Raw genomic sequence first — 22,904 nt, forward strand, 5'->3', positions numbered from 1 at the left:
ATTCTGTTAACAGGCAACACATCCATCAAATGTAACATAATTGAGGTGTAATTAAGACATGCTTTCAGTAGGTGGAGAAAGTATCAGGCAGTGTCCTGAGCTTCCTTTGCGAAAGGTACGCCATGTGTAGCGCAACAGCATCTCATGAACTGTTCCTAACTGATTGCATAGAAGGATCTATATGTGGGTCTGTTTAAGTCCTTGAGAATAGCTATGCACTATTTTAGGAGGTTAAGGTATGCAAACTGTAAGACCTCTGGAACTGGACCAGGGTAAGCAGCCCGGAGGAGAAGTGTCATAGGGTGTAGCGGATTTGGGTGAAAATGTCCCACCTGTTAGAGAACTTCTCATGAGAAACTGATGGAGAGATCATGCAGAGTGCCAAACTTTGACTGGCGTACCCATGTTAGAGCCGATAGAAGGAAAGCTAGTGATAGTCACCACAGCCTCTGGGCCATGAGCAGATGAATGAGAAAGGCCGAGAAAAACGTAAATAAATATTTCTGACCAATTCACTTACAGTGCACTGCTTATGTATTGTGAGTGCAGATGCTGTGTGGGGCAGCTTGGGTATGTTACATTTTTAAATGCAGCTGGCAACTACAGTGAGTGCATTATTCCTTCATGCTCTGCAATTAAAAACAGAACAGTAGTGAAGTCTGTTCAGACTAAGACTACTTCACTGTGTATGATAAAAGACATCTCGCTGTGCTGCGATGCAGAGACCGCCTTCGATGAGCTGGCCTAAGCCAACAGGTGTTGCTTGGAGACGAGTGTGACCACCGAAGTCTGTGCCAAGGAGCTTGCTGAAGTCGAAGTCATTTGGTGGGATCTGGAACCGTTCTTCTACACCTTGGGTGACTTGAAGATGAATGCCAGAGTTGACCGGTGTGACTTACAGGCCTGCTTCAACACCAAGGATGTTTCCTTTGACTCAGACTCTGTATCTTGGTGCCGGTCGTGAGGCGGTAGCGGACCAGAAGCCTCATACTTGGCCTGTGAACCTGAAGCTCGACCCCCTTGAACGCGAAACTCGGGTACTGAGTGTTGTAGAGGGATAGGAGTAGGGGTATTGGTACTCACTGTGGTCAATTTTTCAGAAGGGTGCTAAGCAGATGGAGACTCATTGACGTCTAAGTCCGATTCGAGTTCCAGCTTGTGGATCTAAACTGCTCCAGGTGCCCTTGGTAGTCGCTTGGTGCTGGACATCTATTCCCCGAACAGGTCCGGTGCGCCTTACGAATGGCAGTGTGCTATAGCTGCTGATGCATGACATTGATCTCGACAATATCAAAGGGTCTCCTTACCCCGGAAAGCAAGACATGCTGAGCACAAAAATGTTTGAAGGTCTGGGGACAGACAAAGTTTGCAAACCAATAGAGATCTGTCCTGGGGTACTTCGCTCGACACTTCAGGCAGAAGCGGAATGGAGCTCTGTCCATTACTTGTCCCTCCTTCAAAGCTGAGGCAGTGGAAGGAGGCCCAGCCCCAATCAGGGCCTTCGAAAAAGTGGACCGCGGACAGGCGCTGAAGCGCGAAGAAAATTAGAAGCGATGGAGAAATACAATGTTTCTTCGACCAACAGTGGAAGAGAGATCCGAACTGGCCAGGTATGAATGCAACATGATGCTCATTGGGAGCACGAAAGAAACACATCTGAGCCCAATGGAGGAGAGAAAACAATTTACAACTAAGTTGACACCCATGCGCATTACCAGCAGTAGGCGGAGTCACACTATCCTGTGACTCGAAAAGACTTCTCAGGAAAAACTAGTTGTATACATCCGGGCTCAACACTAGATAGCAGGAGTAGGCACAGCATGTGTATTTACAGCCAAAAATGCCTCTGACGTGGTGTTTTCATTTCAAGTCTTTTGTGAGTCTCAAAGCTAGGATTTTGGGGATGACATCACTGAAGAGGAGGCCAGAATGATAGGTTCATTACTGCTCTGACACTGCTAAATACTTTTTTTTGTTAAACTTTATTTTGAGATTTTAAGCGACAGTACATCAAAAAGAAAGACAAAAAGGTGCATTCACGTGTACACATTCTAGTCTATAATCAACAATGCATGTACAGAGCCATAGAAATTTAACACATGCAGACTCAGAGCAACATCACTGTTTAATAATCAGATGTTCACGCACTTTATCCACCCCGAGATTGTTTTGCATCTCTAGTCACCTGTGACATCAGCACCTGTTCACGAATAAGATTCTCTGCATTATAACATTTAATAAGGTGATGCAATAAGTCCCAAGGAAGAGTACACAAGCAACGTGAGGGCTATCCAGTTCCTGCATGAGAGCACAATACTACAGCATCTTCCCCTGAAATCATCCATCATATAGCACTCATTCTAGCACCCTGATACCAAAGACACTGCTAAATACTTTCTTTAAAAAATCCACTGTACCACAAACAGGCATCTATACATGTACCTGCTGAATCTCTTTGTGTGTTGGTATTGCTCGTTCTGTGCACCCCTGATGCTTGAACCATGAACAGATTGTCTGCAGAGATCTGTAGGCACACCCCCAGCCATTGTCATCAATACGATCTTGCATGTAATGATGATATGTGTAGTTTCCTTGGACAACAAACATCTGTTCAAGATAGAAAAAAATACAGGATGTGCCACATTAAAATTGTCTACAGCTGTAATGTTATTATTAATATTTGAAACCAGAATCTACACTGAAAAGGAAAAAGAAACCATTAGTCATATTTATGTACCCAGTGTACTTTATGGCTCCAATCAGCTCTTGGTATGACCTCGAACAGTTACAAACTCTGTGTCAGGACCACACTTATCCGTAAATATACATTTTTGGACAGGCACACAACACTCACAAAAATACTCTCCTAAAAAAGCAGGATTGCAGCAAAAAACTCTACATCCAGATGACATGTAAAGTGACAGTTGGCTAAATAGCAAGAGATACCATTTAACAAGGCCAGAAACAGTATATGCATTAATGAAATTAACATGGATATCAACAGTGACCAACATTTACAGATCCTGCTTTCAAGGGTTGGCTAGTATTAGTCCACAAGGAATACCATTCTTTGTCAATTAATTGCAATGTGTTTGCAATTTTTTTACAACGATGGATGGATTGCAATTAAGGGTTTGTGACTTACAAAAATGTGTCCACTTTGTGTAGCATCATGTAAGTGCTTTTGCGACACCCTAGTTAATGGGATTTCCTGTAAAGCAATTTAACCATTACAATATACTGCACCTCTGGAGGGACATGTGCATAACTGTCTAAACTAATGCTACATTGTTAATGCCCGAACTGAGATCAGGAGATTTAGTTATTGATAATGCCACCCATTTCCTCTCCCAAGATAAATAAACAGATATTTAGGAATTCTTTTTCAAGTACTGTCATACTCCTCTTTCTTTTGTTGATTACTAGAACACATCGTTCAATTTAAGTTGACTTTATGCCTAAAAAAATAATTTCAATTTTTTTCTCTCTTGTGCCATGTGTTTTAGAATGCACAAAATACATACTGTTGGAGATGTGTTGCGCTGCAGCTGGCTCCATTCTTTTGATCCCACCCAGTACCATGCCCTAAGCGAGGCTTGGAGACTGCATCAGCTCACCATCGCAATCCGCACTGGGCATGAGCATGGCACTGTGCACCAGCAGCTGAACCTCGAGGTGTGCCAACGTGGACTTGATGCTAAAGTCCCTGTTAATAAGCTATTTCCCCCCTGTGGGGAGCTAAGGAGATCTGATCTGTCCTGTGGAGGCAGTGTTGGCAAAAGACCGAAGTTGTAGCCTGGCATCTTCTCAAGAGGAAGTCGCTCAAAACTTGACTGGATGGCTGCACCAGGGTTATCGGAGATGCTGCACCTGAGGGCTGCGTGTGTGAAGGAACGCTCCTGGAGGTACAATATACTCTTTCCAGGAGTACTTGAAATACTGAGGGGTGGATCATAATCTATTTATCGTAACACTAAGGGATCACTTCTAACGCTTACAGTGACAGAGATGACATTATTCAGGCATTGAGAAGCGTGGGCCAGTTTTATTTGAGAATGCCAAGATATTAATATTCTAGATTATACTTAGCCTGTTAAGAAAGTCAGAGAGAACTTTGATACAGGCAAAAATAAAGATGCAAAAACTTTGGCATGAAATATATGCTTCTGTTACCTGCTCGCTGAGGGTGACAAAGTACGGCACTTCCCAGATCCGGGGGCAGCATGTATGTGGCGGTTGAGCGGTGGAGCAGGGAGGGGAATTGGGTTGATGGTTGAGAAGACTGGAGGTGTTTCGTAGGTTGGGGTGGAGAAGCTGCGCTGGATTGTGAAATTAGGCCATAAGAGTCAGATAACCCAAGGGAACGGAGGTCCAAACTCTTGGAATGGAAAAAGTGAATCTACATTGATCGGACTTTGAAGTGTCTGTGGACTGCCAGATTCCCGGAAACGGGCTCTCGCACTGCCTCATGACTCATGGGAACAGTTCAGCCCAAACTGCCAAGCCATGTCTTCCCTGGACCGGAAACAAGCATCCTGGGACCAGTTTCTGGCTAACAGCCCTCATCAGCCAGGCTAGCTTGAATCCAGTGGCAAAATGAGCAAGGGAGCCACGTCTGGTGTCTCTCATTCTACACTACAATAATGTATGCGGCTTCAGCTAAGGAGTGTTAGGAGTCAGACAACTTTGTCTGATATGAATATACATATATAAATAGATATGTTATATAAACATACATATGCGTACATATGGTAGCCTGGGCAGAGCACTTCGGTCGTTAAAAACAAAGTTCACCTTTTGGGCAACACTGCCCTTGTAGGTCAAGGGTTGGATACCATTGTTGAAGACGATGGTGCTCCTGTGCCTCCTTTATTTTATTTTATTCCATTATCACTTCCCCATTCCTTTTTTTAGATCAGGATACAGCACCAGGCGAGTTTATTTCGCACACAGATCGCAGACGAGTGGCGTTGACTACTCTTAAACACACAAGTGAGGCTAGCGGCTTGGGACTCCCGGGTTTTGAACAATACAGCTTCAGTGGTCAGCTAGCCAGCTGGCAGGCCTTTCTGAGAAGGGCCTACCCAAGTGGGACCAACACCAGGGTCAGTTGAACTCCATAATTCTTTACTTTAAATTGTTCCTTGAAATTTTCTCTAGCTAGTGCTCCCCCGCTGTTTTCCACTGTGCCACACTGCCTTTCATGCATTACGCACTTCACAAACATAGACTCCCTCTATGCTTCAGAGATCCCCTTAATGGGATTGGTGGCCCTCAAAGATACCATTCCCCAAACCCACCTGGAGTTTTGGGCTGAAGGGGTAATCGCTACTATTTCTGATACATTTTTTGTAAACTGTTGACATTCGATACATTCAGGGCAGAATTTTCGATTCCTCCCAGACACTTCCTTACATATGCCCACATTAAGCAATCACTGAGGGCTATGTTCCTGGTTTGAGAATCAGAACCCGCTGTCAATACAGTAATCCTAACGCTTTTCACCCTATGGGGCAGTGCACATCTCGTCCAAGCACATCTCCAGCACTAGGATCAGGCCAGAAATTCCCTTCGAGGGAAATAGGAAAGAGATATAGGTCACCCATTGCACGATTTGGAGTTGCATCATATTCTGTCATAAACACATAAGGTGGCTCGCAATTTGCACTTTAAGTATATTCAGTTTAACAACCTAAACAGGGCATACCTTACTCCACATCACATCTCCAAGATTTACCAAGGGGCATCTTCCCTTTGACTTTGGTACAGACTCCTGGACGTGGATCTGCCTCATGTCTTGTGGACGTGTGGAGCGCTGACCAGCTATTGGACTGGGATCATTGATCAACTTTACCAAACTACAGGGCGTAGATTCCACAATTGCCTGAAGGAACTGGTATTGGGCCTCTTCTCTTGCCCAAATTTGAAAAAAGCTTTGGTTACATTTTTAGAATTGGCCCTACTATTATCAAAGGAGCATATTATGATGAGATCGAAGGACACTGCCCCACCGACAGTACAATCTTTTTTTAGGTCTCCACCTGACGAAAGCAGCGCATGCGCTGCTCTCGTCATACGAGGGCTTCTTGGAATCGATACGATTCCAGAAGCTCACTTTCTGCTCCGCCTGTGTTTTGCATTGGTGCACCTCATTTTGCGTCACCAATTATGCAAAACCGGGTGTTCTGGTTGTCCAGGAGGGTTTTTAACCCCTCCTGGTTACCACCCTGTCTCCTTTTAGCCCCTTAGCCCCGCCCACCGGGATTGCATCTTTTACTGGCGGCGGAACACAGTGGCTCCTAATTAGCCGCTACACACTTTTTTTGTTATCATTAGGCTTTAAGTGAAAGCATGATGCAAGTATAAAAAAGCGGCTGCCTTTGCCAAAGCTGAGAGCTTGTTTTTCTCTTTCTCTCCACTGAGGCGCCACCTTTCACTCTGTCTCTTTCATCCATCTTCGTGTTTCTTGCCCCCCACCCCTTTTGCCCTCTCACAAACTGCCCCTCCTGTCTTTCACTATTTCCTCTACTTCTCTGTTTCTAAATATCTCTACCCACCTCACCGTTACCTCTCGCTGTCTTTCCCTCTGCGTCTTCCTCGTCCCTACAACCACCCTCTCTTTCTGTGTAACCACCCCACCCCGTTCTCATCTCTCAGTCACCCTCTCCCCTCCCTCGCTCTCTCTTACACAGTCACCGCATGCCTGTGTGTCTCGCACTGTCTCACCCACTCACGCTTCTTTCTCTGCCCCTTTCCTTTTTCGTCCTTCTTCTTTCAACACAAACTGAAAGTTCCTCCCAGCAGAGCACACGGGCTTCCCAGCACTCTAAGGCAAGGATGGCACTTTGAAAGTAGCAAGAACGTGTCTCTCAGGCACCTCGCCCCCTCGAAAAACACCCAGAAAAGCAGCGCTAATCTGCATTTGTCAAACAACGCCACCAGAGTTGACGGCCCAGCGGTAACGACACGCAGACATTAAAGCTAATTTCCAAGACCACTGCCTGCAGTAAACGAGCCTGCGCGCATGGACGCATTTGCGCTGTTTTTGCGCGCTGCTCCTACTGCATTTGTGGCGTGGTTTTAGGTCACAAGGAAGTATTCGCAACCCATGTGCTCGACACAGTTGTATATTTTTCGAGGTGTATTGATCCGAGGGTGCTGTTGACCACACAACGGAAATTACCAGGCACGAGGTGTCTTTTATTTAGTTTTGAGTCCGCGAAACAGCGGCGCAGTCGATCGCGAACAGTCGCTTCCCGCCTTCGTTCCGTAGCTCAGTCGGTGTGTTTTTCTCAACCGCATAAGTAGAACACGCATTAAAAATGCAATAGGTCTCGCCTTTAATTAAGTTAAAGCCATTTGCTTTGCTATAAAATACCATTAGCAAATCAAATGGCTTTAACTTAATAAAAGGCAAGACCTATTGCATTTTCAATGCTTGTTTTTAATTTCTTTTTATCGATTACAGATTAAACATGTGAAAATACAGAATATCAGATTAGTATACATTTACACTTCTTAGTACATGTTGACTCTTCCATTATAATTATACAGTTATTGCCATAATATTGCTGACCGCCGGTACCATCTTGAGGTCAGATGACAATCCCCTGTCATTTTGCCTGGGAGCGTTCACTTTCATAGGGAAGAGAGAGCAGGCTTACATAACCACCCCTTTCCCAGGACTCGGAGACCTTGGTTGAAGCATTTAAGCAGGGCAATGAGGATGTTATACATCTCCCATGAACATTCCGCTATTGTTACACCAACTCATCAGTTGTCTGCTTAGTTCGTGTTTAACTGACATAGATGTGCTCCATGCCTGCATTTCAGGCATTGCAGCTCACTGCTAAGTTCTGTTGTTGGGCTGGACAGAGATGCCAGCAACCAATTGTCCTGCAGCGCCGTTAGGTTATCTGGAGTGGTAAGAACAAATTGGGGCGGGAGAAGGATGGGTGGGTTGATAATACAAGTTGTTCTGACTCAGGCTGTTACAATACGGGAAAAGATGTATATGACAATAATAAGGGCGGGAAAAAAGAAAAAAATGGCATGTCTGAAATACTATCTTCTAAAATGTTGCACCTCATGAATATTCCAAGCTGTATCTCTTTGATGGCTTGCCAATAAAAATATATTTAAAAAAATACATATTCATATATATATTATATACCATGTTATAACATATCCGTCTTTACGTTGCTAGGCATTATGTCTCCAAAGCCCCTCTAGACTTATGAATCCCCATACTCATCAAGAAAGCAAGTGGTCAGAGAGGCTCCTTGCTAGATATATAATTTTCCAAAAAGAGTGTCATCAGATTTCGACTGAAGAGGCAGCTGATCCATAAGAATATTCTCTGAACTCCTAAATGAAGCATTTCTTGTTGCGTTTATGCATTGTTTTCCCCCACAAACCTAAGGGCCCATTATAATCATGAACTTCTCCACACTTGTCTGTGTTTGGAGCACCTGTTTTGTCGTACCCCTGATCCCTTAATGTTGGACCCTCATTGCATGGTCACCCCCAAACATTTTGCCTTCATCACTCCTGTTTACTGAACTCATTTTTCTTGGCTTTTAGGACTTGTTGCACCTACCCACTTATAACCAATGCTAAAGTGCTTCTCCTCACTCCTTTAAACACGGTCAAATTGTATCTTACACCCAATTGGCACATTTTATTTATTTACTTATAAGTCCCTAGTAAAGTAGCACTACATGTTCCGTGGGCCTATCCATTAAATGCTGTTGTTGTGCCACCCACTTAAGTAGCCCCTTAAACCATGCCAGAAGTCTGCCTTTGCAGCCTGTGTGCAGTTTTCAACTGCTAATTCGACCTGACAAAATAAACCTTTTGCCAAGCATGAAGCTCTATTTTTAGTACTTATAAGTCACCCCTGAAATAAGGCCCTAAAAGCCCATAGGGCAGGGTGCTTTGTATTTCAACGGTAGGGACTATCTTTTTAGGTTTTACAAGTCCTAGTAGAGAAAAACTCCTAAATTAGTTGTTCACTACTATGAGCACTGCATCTCCCATTGTTGCAGGGATTCTGCTCAGAAACAAAACTATGCCTGGGACCACAAAACATCAGTATGTAGGGACTGTGTCATCATACCACATCAGTGCCCCAAAAAAATGGGCATTGCCGAGACCTAGACCTTGCAATACTATATAATATAATAGGTAACAATTGTCGGACTTATGTCACGAAAAACAACTGTTAAGCAACGCCATGCTGACTATCAACATGAATGTGTAAACACGGAACTGCGTCTATGGGGTGGGAGGGAGTGGGAACATAGTTAGTTTAGGCTAAGTTGGGAGGGCTGGAACAAGTGGTGTAACCTGTCAAAGCGCCTATACTGTGTTATATGTATGGAGGTAACGACATTTAGCCAGACATTATAATACAATGAAAATTTAAATTGTTACATTTGTAAGACAATCCTACTGGCAATTTATTGACAATAATACCATTGTTTGTTTTATGTCGAGATCTAATATAAGGTATATTAATGGTGATTTGAATAATGTACACCATTGACAGCAGAACCTGTGTTAATAAGAAAATCAATAAAATATGTTTAAAAAGAAAATGTGTGCGAAGCAAAAGCAGCCTACCACGTGCACAGTTAGGCTAACATAGGGAAAACGACAACAGGCTCCAAAGGAAACACATGACACCATGGGATAACATGAGGTTACCTAATTACATGTAATAAGTGCTAACTTTTGACTGTGAGCTGGTATAAAAATCATGTTTGAACTCAAATGAATTATAATTTAAAAATCCCTTTAATGGTAAAATCGGATTTTTAGATTGCAATTTCGAAAAAGCCAATTTTAGAAAGTTGGCATTTTCCTGGCCTAAAGTTTTGAGTCCTTCTAGGTGTTTCCAGCTGCTTGGGCCTGTTAATTGCTCTTCCCTTAGGAATATGTATTAGGCCCAGGCAGTGAACAATAAGACCCGGTGTAGCTGGGAGAGGGACATACTGCCAGGGTGGGAGGGGCAGATCTGTTCCCTGCCCCACTTATATTTCAAAGGGGATGCCTCCAGCACACCCACAAAGAAATTGATATCAGCATATTGTCATCCCAGGCACCTTGGAGCCAGGGCAGGGGAAGGGGGAGATTTCCAGAACAAGATGTAGAATGACCTTGAAGTTTCTCTCACTATCGGTTTTAAGCAGGTATGAACACTGGACCTGACCTGAGACTGTTCCCATGGGGAACATGGTAAAGACTGATTTGCATATAGCTGGGTTCAAACTGAATGGCATTGGGTGAAAAAAACGATGGATTTAGGCCCTGATATCTGCACTGGGGTCAGTGTGTAACATTGTTCAATATTCTGTCCATCAATTGTTCTTTTTGCATAAACACTGGACCCTCAAACCAACACTTCAGTGCATTCCTTGACCTGCGGAAAAATACAGAAGGACTGCGTAGCACTCCGCAGGACTGTGCTAGTGCTTGAGGCCTGTCTTGTTTCTCAGAAAACTGCCCTGCTTCTTGAGACCTGCCTTATTTCTCAGAGGACTTCCCTGCTGCTACCAGAGGACAGCCCTGCTGCTTGAGGCCTGCCTTGTTCTTCAAAATACTACTCTGCTTCTTGAGGCCGGCCTTGTTCTTCAGAGGACTGCCCTGCTGCTTGAGGCCTGCCTGCTTCTTGAAGGAGAGAGGACCATCTCCTTGAACCCAGGACTACTAAAGCGGCTCTAAGGGTGAGTTAGCTGACGTCCAGTTCTGAGCTACAGGGACACAACAAACTCCAGAGGTCTACCTGTATCTGCCCAGCTGACCTGCTCCAAATGTCCCTGCCTGGTCCTGCAACTGGCCCCTGCTAGAGTCAGTTCCTGATTCACAATAGGGGCCTCACCAGGTCCTGGACCCTTGGCTGGCATTGGTTGAGCTTCTCCTGTGATATCCTGAAGTTTCAAACTCTGCGCACTGGATTTTGAGAAGATAACTTTTTCAGTAGGACTCACCTGGTCCATGTATCTGGCCCGCACTCTTTAGAAGTTGGCCTGAATTTGTGACTTTATCCCAGTCTAGTGCAGCCAGACACCCATAGTTAGCGCTTTCGCTTCTTGGTGCTATTTTTACATAAACCTTTAAACTTGCTTATCTCTGGTTCTACTGATTGGATGTACTCTATTATTCTAAATCTGTGTTGTGTTTTTACGTTATTACTGTTTGTGTGCAGCATCAATACTTAACACAGTGTCTCTAAGTTAAGCCTGACTGCTTTTGTGCCAAGCTACCAGAGGGTTAAACATAGGGCAATTCAGTGACGTTTGTGGTTCACCTCAACAAGGATTGTGATAGTTGACTGATTGGGGTTTCCATTCCTCTAAATCAATAACCCAATTGTTTACACGTAATACAACTAAAATCACTGCAGAGTACATGTATCAAGTTTGCGACTAAGAAATAAAGCCTTGAGACACTCACGGGTGAGTAGCCGCACTATATAATCTCCTGATTTGATTGAAATAGGACATAAATAAGCAGTCTTTGACAATATGTCCGGGTTGGCCCTGTCTGGGTGTTACAATAGAACCATCAAAAAGGTTTGCAGCAAATGAGATCAAACTTTTAGATTTACTTATAGCTTGAGAATCCAAAATGATTCTGAGTAATTGGAACACGCAAGTCGACTATAGCATTATTTTTGGCGGGCGTGCCAGAAAATGTTAATCTATCTGGCTCAACCCATCTTTATTTAGATCAAAATCCTGATAACATTATAAATCTGTTAATGAACTCGTGGTGTGGTCACCTGCCTTGATTTAGTTCAGGGGTAGGTCTTTTGATAACATTACTTCAGATAAATTGCTGCAGGATTGTTTACTTATCTTTCTCTGATTGCACAGTAGGAGAAGATTTTAAAGTCCATTATGTGACAATCTAGCTGGAGCACAGGGAACATGAAAGGAAAGACTCTGTGATGTCATGTTGTGCAAAACACAACAACATGTAAAAACCTGTAAATGAACGGTATGCACTTAGCAGCTAGGAAAACAAAAATGAAGCCCATTTGTTTTGTAATTCTGACGTGCTGGAAACAGAGATTTTAATAGGATCAATACAAATCAAGACATTTTACTTGGTGATACACAAATTATAAATATACAGATTATCATTTGTGTTTTAGCTAGTTCCATCAGTAAAACTGTATGTTTATGAAAAGTTAGTGGCCATTTCAATAGAGAATGTGCTATCTGTGAATGAAAATGCGCTACCACACAAAGCTTTAGTTACATAAAAGAAATCTCCCCTCCTCATGTCCATTAAAAATACGTGAGTCACAAAAGTTTCTCATTCTAAAAAGTGTCATGGTTCTAAAAAGTTTGGGAACCCATGTTTTAGTCAATAAATGTTTGTGACCTCACCACAAAACATATCCTCCTGAAGATCCTTGTATACTCTCGGTGTCTCGCTCTACTTTCTTTTCACTACTTTATTTCAGTTGTGCTCTCCATTCTTTCTTTCTCTTCATCTATTCTATTTTATACTCCTAGGCCATTTCTTTTTGTTTCCCCAATTATACCTTTATGATTCTAATGGAGGACCAAGAGGTTTATTTAACTGGTTGCTATTGCTAGTAAAATAATGTAAGATGGAAATATGTTTTCTTGGAGGAAATAATGAACTTTGGTGCCTTAGTTATTATTAGGAATATACAAGTCTGTTCAATCCTCATAATTTACTCCTCAGGACTTGAAGGATAAATGCTATGGCTTGGAGGATTCTATTAAGGAATGCTTGCGTGTAGAGTGAGAGGCCATGAGCAGGGTGTTTAAACCATCCAAATGAGAGAGAACAAGGGCTTAAATAGAAGTTCTGAAGTTGCTTTCTGGAAGAAATGGCTTCACTTTCTTTAGAAGACAGAGATGATGCCAGGCTGTCTTTGTCTTTTTGGCAATGTGTTCTTTGAGGATGAAGTTGTTCAGGCTGAATAACAGGAATTCTGTCTTGGTTGGGTTGAACTTAAAGTAGGCGCTGGACATTCAGGTCTGGATGATGTATAGGTAGTGTTTGAAGTGTTGGACGTCTGAAGCAAAGGATACTTACAAGTAGAGTTGTGTATCATCGCCTTATTGGTGAATCTTGATACTAATATCTGTGAACAGAGCACAAAGCTGATTACTATGGTTGGGCAGAAAGTTTCATTCCTCAAGAGGAATTAGCAGAATCTGGCAACATGTGATGTTCCAGACAAATTCCTCCAATCACCGCGTAGTAGAATTTTTTCCTGTGAGGCTCCAGAACTATGAACCAGATTTGGTGTACCCTAGCACCATTTTCTAACGTGGTTGCGGTCAGGGGACTTCTTCTCTAGTAGATTTGCTCTGCACGAGTAGATTCAACTCGAAGGGCCACACGCTCTAGAGCATCGCATGGCACCAGTTGCTCTGATTTTTCAGTGCTGCTCGTGCTACTGGTGCTAAATTGCAATGCGAGCAGCACAACTTGCATATTTTCTGTCCGTTTCCGGAACTCTGTGGAATTCCACGGAGTGAAACTCTATAAGTTCTGCCCACCACTGTAGATTACCAGGTCTGCCTTGCACAAGTGGGTTCATCTAGAACAAAGGTCATGGACACGTTTCTCACCACATATGATATGATAGGGAGAGGTGGAAAACTGTAGGCAAATTGTCTCTAACCAGGTCATCGATAATGCATTGCTTCTGGAATGTGGGTGCAGGTACCTTAAGGAAACGTTTAGGTATTCTGAGTTTTTTTGGAGTAGCGAACAGGTGTACTGTTGGAGTCATCCTTAATTGAAAGCACTGGTGAAGAAGTTGTGAGTGGATTTTCCACTTGGGGACTTGTTGATGCTTTCTGCTGAGCAGGTCCGCAAAGTCATTCTCCACTCCCCGCAAAAGCTCTGCCAGCAGGAAAATGTTGTTGAATGTTGCCAAGTTCCAAATCTCCAGAGCTAATGCAGAGAGCTGGAGGGAATAGGTGCTTTTGCCTCTAGGACATGGCTGTCATTTTGCCTGTCTTTATTAGTACCGTTTTCTCCTGCAGAAGTGGGAGGAATGCTTTCAGGACTAGTCTGAAGGCCTAAAGCTCCAGGTAGTCCATATGAAACCCCTGGGGCTGAGTGGTTCAGGTACCCTGAACAGTCATCTAGCTGTTGTGAGCTCCGCACCCCACAAGAAATGCATCGGAGGTGATGGTCTCCTGTGGAAGGGGGTCTAAAAACGCCACCTTGGCAACAGGTTGTTGCTGTGCCACCAAAGCAGAAATTGCTGAGCCCTGGTTGTTAACAACACTAGATACTCCCATTGCCGTTCTGCATTTAAGGCTGAACTGAGGAAGGGCTGAACCTGCTGCAGCAGAAGATGCAATTTTTTTCACACTGATGGTAAAACCTAGACTGTGAAGTAGAGTTACTGTTTTCTGAGTGTGTACTAGGTATTGTTGCTTGCTGCTGCTTTTGATCAGCCATTCACCTGAGTACGGGAAGACGTTTAATGACATTTCTTCCGTAGGTGTGCTGTTACTAGTGCTTAGCACTTAGTAAACAACCATGAAGTTGTAGTGACTCCGAAGAGTGACACCATGAACTGAAAGTATTGATAATGCACTGGGTGGATCGTGATGTGAAAGTACATGACTTTCTGATCCAGCGCGGACATTAAGTAGCCTTGGCGTAGCAGCAGGAAGACATCTTGTAGAGTGACCACGTGAAAGGTATTTGGAGAAGATGATCCTGTTGAATGACCGGAGTAGCGAGCCATCCTTTTTGGTTAGGGGAAGGAGAGTGGGTAGGTAGGTCAAAAAGTACAGCCCTGCAAAGTATGATGGTTCTATTGCGCCCTTACTAGGAGTGTGCAAACCTCATCCTCCAAAGGTAAAGGTGATCTGAACTTAGTACATGAAGGTAAGGTGGGATGTTGGGAGGAGTTGTGTGGAATTGAAAGCAGTACCCTTCAGAACATTTAGGAGAACCCGTTGGTCTGAGGAGTTGTTTTCCCTCTGGGTAAGAATGTGACGCAGCCTTCCCCCAACAGGTGCGAAGTGGTCAGGAGGAAGGGAAGGGGAGTCATAGTTTTGCAGCGGAGGTGCCCCTTGCAGAGCAACTTCTGCACTCTCCGTGCCTATTTGCCCTACACCCCCTTCCCTGAAAGGTCTCCGGTCACTGAGGGTCCTAAAAGGACAGTTGGTATGGGGGTTTCTAACATAAGCTGGGTGGTTTTGCACTTCCCCAGCTTTGCTGCCTGCGGAAGGAATATATGGGGCGCAGGGTCAATAAGGCATCTATGCATTTGGCAATGTCCCTGTCCTTTTTGATTTTTTCAAACATCTGGTCGACCTAGGGGGATCAACAGATATTCCCCATCAAAAGAGGTGCTGCTGCTCCTCAGACCTAAATCTTGACAGCCTAAGGAAAGCATTCCTGCGTCGGAGGATGCTGTTATTAATACCTCACATGATTGTATCTGCTGTGTTGAGGGTGAATCGAATGTTCTCATTGTTAGTGGTTTTTCCCTCACCAGCCAACTCCTGTCCTCTTTTATGATGGGCCTCTGGTAGGTCTGGATCATTTGGGGGGATTACCACATATTACTCCCAGGATCACTTCCCTTGTGGGGCCTAAAGGACTTGTCACATGGGTCTTGTTGGTAGTAAGGACTGCCCAGCTCAGAGTCTTCTTGTAGCTCAGGGAGAAACGAGTTCAGCAGTAGTGGTGATAAAGCAAAGCATGTGGGTGGCAGTGGTGGGAATGGGTTTGGATAGGTGGCCGAATCCCTTAAGTTTTTGGCACTTGGTGGCGTGGAATGGTCAAGTCTTGGTTCCTGTTAGGAGGCCAACTGGCATTTTTCTCGGGATCCAGGTGAATCCTCGAGCTTAAGGTTTAACAACATTTTTGCCAAGGATAAATAGCTTATTCTGCTTGGGCCTCCAAGACTTTCTAACTGGTGAACCCCTCTGTGGTGTCTGACCTCTGCATTGGGGGAGCTTCTGAACTGTCCATGTTGCTGGTTTGCGGAGGAGCTTTCGGCATGGTTTTTGGCTCAGGGCGTGGCTTTCTAAGAGACTTAGGCCAATGTGGTGTTGACTTTGGTGCAGAGTGTGGCTTTCAGTGCCCAGACACCATAGAAGTGTGATAGGAGTCTGTTCTCTTTGAGAAATTCTTTGCAGACATCGAAAGAGCCTATTGAGTATGTGGTGTTCTGGCTGGTGTAGAGCAACCTGCAGGTTTGTGCCATTTCTGGTTCGACTCAGTGTTCAATGCCTGACTCCCACAGGACTGGTGTTCTACCTCCATCGATGTGAATTTTGGCGCTCAACACAGAACTTTAGGGGGATGTGGAGGTGCTTGTCGTTGACTTGATCTTCAGCTCTGAGGCTGGCTTGTGTTGTACCGCTGGTCTAAGGAACTCAACCTCCTCCTTGAAGTTAGAGGGCTCTGAGAAGATGGCCTATGGGTTCTCCACTGTTTGACCCGCCGGAATGTCGGAGGGCACTTCTTCCTCGTCGAGTGTATCTTTGACTCCGAAAATGTCAGGTGTCTCTGACTAGGCCTGTAAATGCAGGCCTGTCCTCTTTCCCTCTGGAACTGAGGCGAGGAAGACGTTATAGACGTTGTGATGATCGCTGAAAGGCATTTTGTATTACACTTAGGGCAGCACCGGAAGGTTGCGCGTTCCATTCTATTGACCTAGGTGGATTCTCTAAAAGGCATTGATGAGGACTCAAGACTACTCAATGCCAAGGTGCGTCAAAATGTACGGTCAGCAACCAATGGATATCTGGGTGGCTAGAGTCTTGTGGTAACATTGTTTTCATTGTGGTCACAAGGTGAACTGCTGGAACCAAGAAGAACGAACAGGAGTGTTACCATGTTGATCTGCTGTGTTCTACGCTGATGATACGCAAATTGTCTCCCTCGCTTGAAGCCTTGACAAAGTGACACCCTGGATGGCAAGTTGCTCACTGAAATTAAATGGGGATAAAACCAAACTGATGGGCCTGGGAAACAACAACCGACCCCTCCCCCCCAACTCCAGTTTCATCGAGGGGTTGGGCAGATAATCTAGGGACTGAACCAGTCCCATCTACCTCCATAAAAAGTTTGGGATGTGGCTAGACAGTTCTCTTTAGATGGAAGCACAGGTTAAAAAGCATTTTATTATGTTGAGGACGCTGGGTAACATTTTGGCGCTACTGCCCATTTCATGCGGAAGAGTGGTAGTCCAGGTACTGATTTCATTACGCCTGGATACGGAAACTCCCTATATCTTGGGTCCCCCAAATCAGTTAAAAAAAGACTTCAGGTGCTGCAAAATGCCACGGCTAGAACTATCTACAAGATATCCAAAAGCTCCTCTGCCAAGAAAGCCTTGACTTCTCTACACTGGATCCTTATGAAGCGTAGAATTAAATTCAAGGCCCTGTGTCTGATACACACTGCAATAAATGGGAAGGGCCCTCGTATGGTTCGAGCCTTAATGACCCCCTACATTCCGAGCAGGAAGTTAAGACCCTCTAATACAGATCTCTTAATCGAATCCAATAGGCCAAATAGGGGGGGGTACATCTTTCGCTTACCTTTCTCCCAAACGTTGCAACACAGTGCCAATCAGTATGAGAACCGAATTGGATGAGGCCAGATTCAGAAAGTGTCTAAAAGCTTGTCTACACCTCAAGTAATTTGCAGGCCTAAAGTAGTTTTTCAGGTGTACACTTGACTCACAAAGGTGCTGGGAAGCATTAGGATAGCTATGCACTTTATAAGATAAGTTAAGATAAGATCCTTGAAACAGCATTTCCAAACGACGAGCCTGATGGCACAAGAAAGCAATCTGAGGTGGAACCATTGTGCTTTGTGGACAACAGGCCTTGTGACTCGAATTTCTTCAAAGAAAATCAAGTTGCAAATGTCCAAGCCCAACACTAGATGGCAAGAGTATGCAGAGCATGTTTTAGCAACAAAAAAACAACACTCTGGGGCAAAATTACCACCAGATAGGCCTGAGTCTCCTAGAAAGCAGCACTCCGCATCTACCACATACATGGCAAAAGCACCTCAGCAACCAACATCAAGGACAGCGTCGAAGCTCCCCTCGACATCGAGGTCAGACACCACAGAGGGGGTTCACTTTGTAGATCTATAGTTACATATGACATTCAGAAGGCAGCACATGATAACTACTGAGAACAGTAATTAAAATGAAGTAGTCTCATTTGAAAAGTTTAGATTTCAGTGCATTGGTTGGCTCTGTTAGATATGCATTCACTTACATTTTTAGTAAAGTGTGTAATCAATTCAGAATAAAACACAACAAAGGTTAAACTCACCATACAAGCATCTGTAAGAGGTGGATTAAGATGAACATGTGGATTCCTGATATATCCTTCTCTGGGACTTTCATCAGGAAAGTGATGAATATTGGCTCTCCTCAGATATGGTCTGTCAAGTGGCAGGTGAAACTGAGCATGTAATTCCTAGATCACAGACAAAATATGAGAAGTTTAGAAAGCCCCATTATATATACACACGATCTATAGGTAATGTGTGCCAGACGTGTTTACAACTTTAAAAGCACAGACTATACCTGTTCTTCAGCGTTATTCTGCTATTCTAACGCCAATTGTGATTGTGTAAGGTCTGCCAGACATTAGTTAGTGTATTAACGACAAAACCTAACAATGCCAAGTACCTAATCTATGAATATCTCTCCATTCGATTCACCATTGATTAGTTATATACATATTGTGTTAATCCGAACTTCTATGCCCTAGCACTGGCCAAAGTCAACCTCATCAACACCTTGCTCTTTGTGGTGACCAGTCCTCGTGTAAATTTGCCTGCCTGACATGCTAAAACTGCTATGTTGGGTGTAATTAAGTTTGAGGATGCATAATAGTGAGTGTGGATCAGCAGCAGGAGAGTGAGCAGGGATGTCCTTGTGGTTCCAGTGTGGCACTGTTTCCTTCCCTGCATGTGTAGGAATATACTAACAAAATACTCAACTCAAAGCAGCACTAGCAAGTAGAGAGATGGAATTCTATACTTTACACATTATAAAGACAACGGAAAACGACCACATAGCATGTCAAAATACAACACATTCATCTTTTGATTCTTGTTAACAATAAATTCAGCCATTCTTGCAAGAATATAGTGCTGTCTTTGTTCTCGGATTCACACTCTCCTCTTTAACTATCTGTACCATGTTCCACAAGTGTCCAGTCTCTAACACCACATATTCCTTTTCTACCTTATGTATCATTCAAGACTGTAAAACACCTGAATACACATTAGGAACATTTCTATGTTTCCGCAATACTTACAATTCCACCTTTTCTGACCTCCACGTCTTTTAGACATACACAATTATCATGGTAAACTTTGTAGACTAGTTGCTTCTCTTTCAATTTCTTCTTCCTAGCATTCCAGTCAATTAGTGCCCTAATATTTCTGTTCAACAACCTCACACTTAGCCATGTTCTATGCATCTTTCTTCTCATCAGGGTGAACCCTATTTATGAATGAACAGCTTTCCTCTTTGCCTATGTCTATACCTACAATCCGGAGTTTGTCTATTTGTATGAGAGCAACAGTACTGTGTTTTGCTGTTATTTTCTAAGTTGCGTTATGCCCTAGATAAAGGAATATTTCCTCGTGTTTGTGTTTTTGTTTAACTGGTCTTTCTACCCTGGTCTAATCGATGTGTTGTCTCTCTCTTATCATGTGTTGCCTGTGGGAGAGGTGCATTTGTGCAGACATCCCTCCTGTGTTTCCCGAAAAAAAATTGTATTTTTTGTTGCTGTACAGGAGAGAGAGGTGTGGTGAGCTGTCAGTATATCATCTGTTTCTGAAGAAAGAATGTCTGTAGTGAGAGCCTCCTGTGGATTTCCCTTTTTACCCTTATCAGGCTGGAATAATGGTTGCACTTTATAATATGGATGTGTCATAGCATCTGGAGTTGGACTAGCACCTGACAGAGGATAAGCATGAAGTGAATGTTTCTTCTGTTTCTCCCAGAACCAGCACATAATTTCTATGTTGTAATCAACTCATTGATAAATTGACTGCAATGCCTTCTACAATAACCTCTCAAAGAAGGATCTTGCACGCCTCAAAGTACCCAGGAGCACTCTTCCAGGCTTGTATTCAGCTTTTGACACCAGGTGCTGTCTGAAGGCTCTACACTGATACACAATAAAAGAAAGGTCATTGTTGACCATGCCCCTAGTGCACGAGAGACTGCATGTCACACTCAGGCTTAACTCAGCAAAGTGTCCAAGCCACATAATCTGGCAGAAGATTTCTTCATGCAATGACAATCCAATGTCCCACCAGCATTACTGGGACCTTAAAGATCCCTTGAACCTCTGGCACGGAGTGAAAGCCCAAATGTACTGTTAGGTACCAGAGTAGCAGATGCATCTGTCAGTAGTGCTTACCCCAACCCTGAATCTCACTTATCCTAAAGGGCATCCATCACCCTCATCAAACGTCCATCTTCATCACTGCTGCTCAATTTCCTAGTCCAGGAATGGAAACCACCATGAAGCAGGCACAGTAGAGAATCGAATTGACTCTCCTTACTACGAAGGCTTGTCCACTAGATCAGCACATGCGCAACATATGTGTCAAAGATCAGTCGGTGCACCAACACCCACAACACAATGCTCTCCTATACAAACCTAGTCTTCACGTCTTATGGAAAATAGTCTGAGGTGGCTAAAAGTGACAGGTAGGACACTATAAAGAATGCAGTCACTGTTTCATTGAAACATTTTAGACTCCCACAATCTGATCAAGTAAACTGTTGGGAAAGACAAGGAATTTGGAAGGCCTCAACCAATGTTACAAAGAGAGAGAGAGAGGTGACTGCATTATGACATAGCTGATAAAAAGTCACAGTCCATAAATGAGTGTCCTTTCAAATTTAAACACTGCTGTCACTATTCTAATAAAATTACAAGAAAAGAACAAAAATGTAAAGAAATGCTGAAGTACATAACAATGATACATGTGGCAGAGATACTGAAAGAAAACACAAAATGTGCATACCATTAATACAGCAGAAACATATTTGAGTTAATTACCTTGGTAACCTGTGTCAAACTGGCATCTCAATAAATATTTTAACTACATGTAGGAAATCATTCACTTGAATTACTTGCCACTTGAACTTACAAAACATGTTTAACATAGTAATGCATTATTGGTAAGTGATGCACATCATCTACACAAGAAAAAAGTTTTTAAACGTTGCACTTCTCGTATTACCTTACGGTAAGCCTCCAATTGGCTGTCTGGGACTCCTCTAGGGTACATGATGGTTACAGGGCCTTTTGCTCGAGGCAACATAAAGTGATGAGGTTCAGGAACAATAAAAGAGGTCCCTTTCAAGTACCTAAGGATACATTTCTCCATGTCATCCACTTGTCGCTGAAGTTCTTCAACCAGGCGATTTCTTACTCTAGTAATATAAAACATGTGTGGAAAAATGTGATTGCTATAATCTGTTGCCCTCTTCTGTTGTGCACAAACCAATTTTGTAAAATGGCTGATTTCAACAGGAAGTTCAGACTTAAATAAAGCGGCGGGAGGAGAGTTAAAGGAACAGAGAGAGATGTGTGTGATATGTGTTTTCCACATCATGTTCAGTACAACACCATGACGCAATCTATTCATCATACTCATGATCCTTCAACACTGAAGGCATAAAGACCCACACACGTTAGACCAAGTAAATGGCCTCTAGTGTCACATGTTAAAATGGGCTCACCACAAGAGTCTCACAGGAAATTGATCCTAACGAAATTGACGAGGTAAAGTCGGTCATGGGGAAGGAGGTGGAATATGGCGCGCGTGCATCAGTAAGACTCCTGGCAAGTGACAATCCCAACAGTTACTCCTTCGATGATCCTGCAATGCAGCTGCGGTGCGGGTGTATGGACCCAACGGTGCCATTGTGGCCAGAGTAATCCCCTGAAGCCCTTGACCAACAAGAGGCCTGGCAGATGATAGACTGCATTGGAGCGCCCCCACTGCCCGCAGCTACAACCACCTAAGAATGTCAGTGCAGTGTGAGTCTGACCTGAGGTGCGGTCTGAGCTGGCGAAGGATAGGTGTGGACCTGGTCGGAGGGTGCCACCCAGCTTGTACCAGCCTCCTGAGTCGACAGGGCCGGGAACAGGTGTGGCAGGCTGCCTGGAACATCTGGGAGGAGCAACTGGCAAAGGAGGTGAGGCTATGTACCATCTCATACCCTGACACAACGGAATTTCCCACCAAGTGGACACCAAGGTGCTCTATGTAGTTTCCCACCATGTGGACAGCCCAAAGTGCACTTCTGCGTTGACCAGTGTGGGGCCCTGAACTGTGCTGGGGTGTCACTGGCACTCGACCCCTATTATTGGACTCTCTAGGGGCCCATCTCTCCATCTTATTGGTTACAACCTTCTTAGAGGGACAAGCAGACGTGGTCTATTGTAAGTGTATACATTTCCCCAGCACTGACAGACTCCTTCCTTTTTCAATGTAGTGTGGCAACCGGAAGAGAGACAGTATGTCTTTCTCTTGCACACCCACCCTTCGTTTTCACACTTAGATTATTTCTTTACCTTACATAGCTACAAGACCAGACCAGAAGCCCACGAGGCCTCGGTATAAATACTTAAAGAAAAACAGTGGCATTTGTGGGCACCACTTTAAGACAGTAAGGTATTCAATAGACTGATTAGCCTTAAACACGTAATGCTATTGTAATAGAAACACGCACAAGGCCACTGAAGTAATTCATAATACAGTGTTTATGCCATCCATTGGTGCACATAAAATAAATTAATTAATTATGGTGAAATAGAGTGCATAGTGTCTTCAGTAAAGCAAAACCACACAAAGAAAAAGTATAAACAAAC

General features: G+C 43.7%; 1 protein-coding gene across 1 annotated transcript in view; it reads right to left on the bottom strand.

The window, feature by feature from the left end:
* Window positions 1-22,904, bottom strand: part of UFSP2 (UFM1 specific peptidase 2) — a 228,999-nt gene that overhangs the window by 132,081 nt on the left and 74,014 nt on the right. The window contains exons 6-8 of the mRNA XM_078678042.1: window positions 21,268-21,460; window positions 18,324-18,470; window positions 2,443-2,607 (exon numbers count right to left, since the gene is read on the bottom strand). Coding sequence (XP_078534168.1) covers window positions 2,443-2,607; window positions 18,324-18,470; window positions 21,268-21,460 — 505 coding nt within the window. The remainder of the gene's footprint in view (window positions 1-2,442; window positions 2,608-18,323; window positions 18,471-21,267; window positions 21,461-22,904) is intronic.

This window comes from Lissotriton helveticus, chromosome 2_2, assembly GCF_964261635.1.
Source record: "Lissotriton helveticus chromosome 2_2, aLisHel1.1, whole genome shotgun sequence".
NCBI lineage: Eukaryota > Metazoa > Chordata > Amphibia > Caudata > Salamandridae > Lissotriton > Lissotriton helveticus.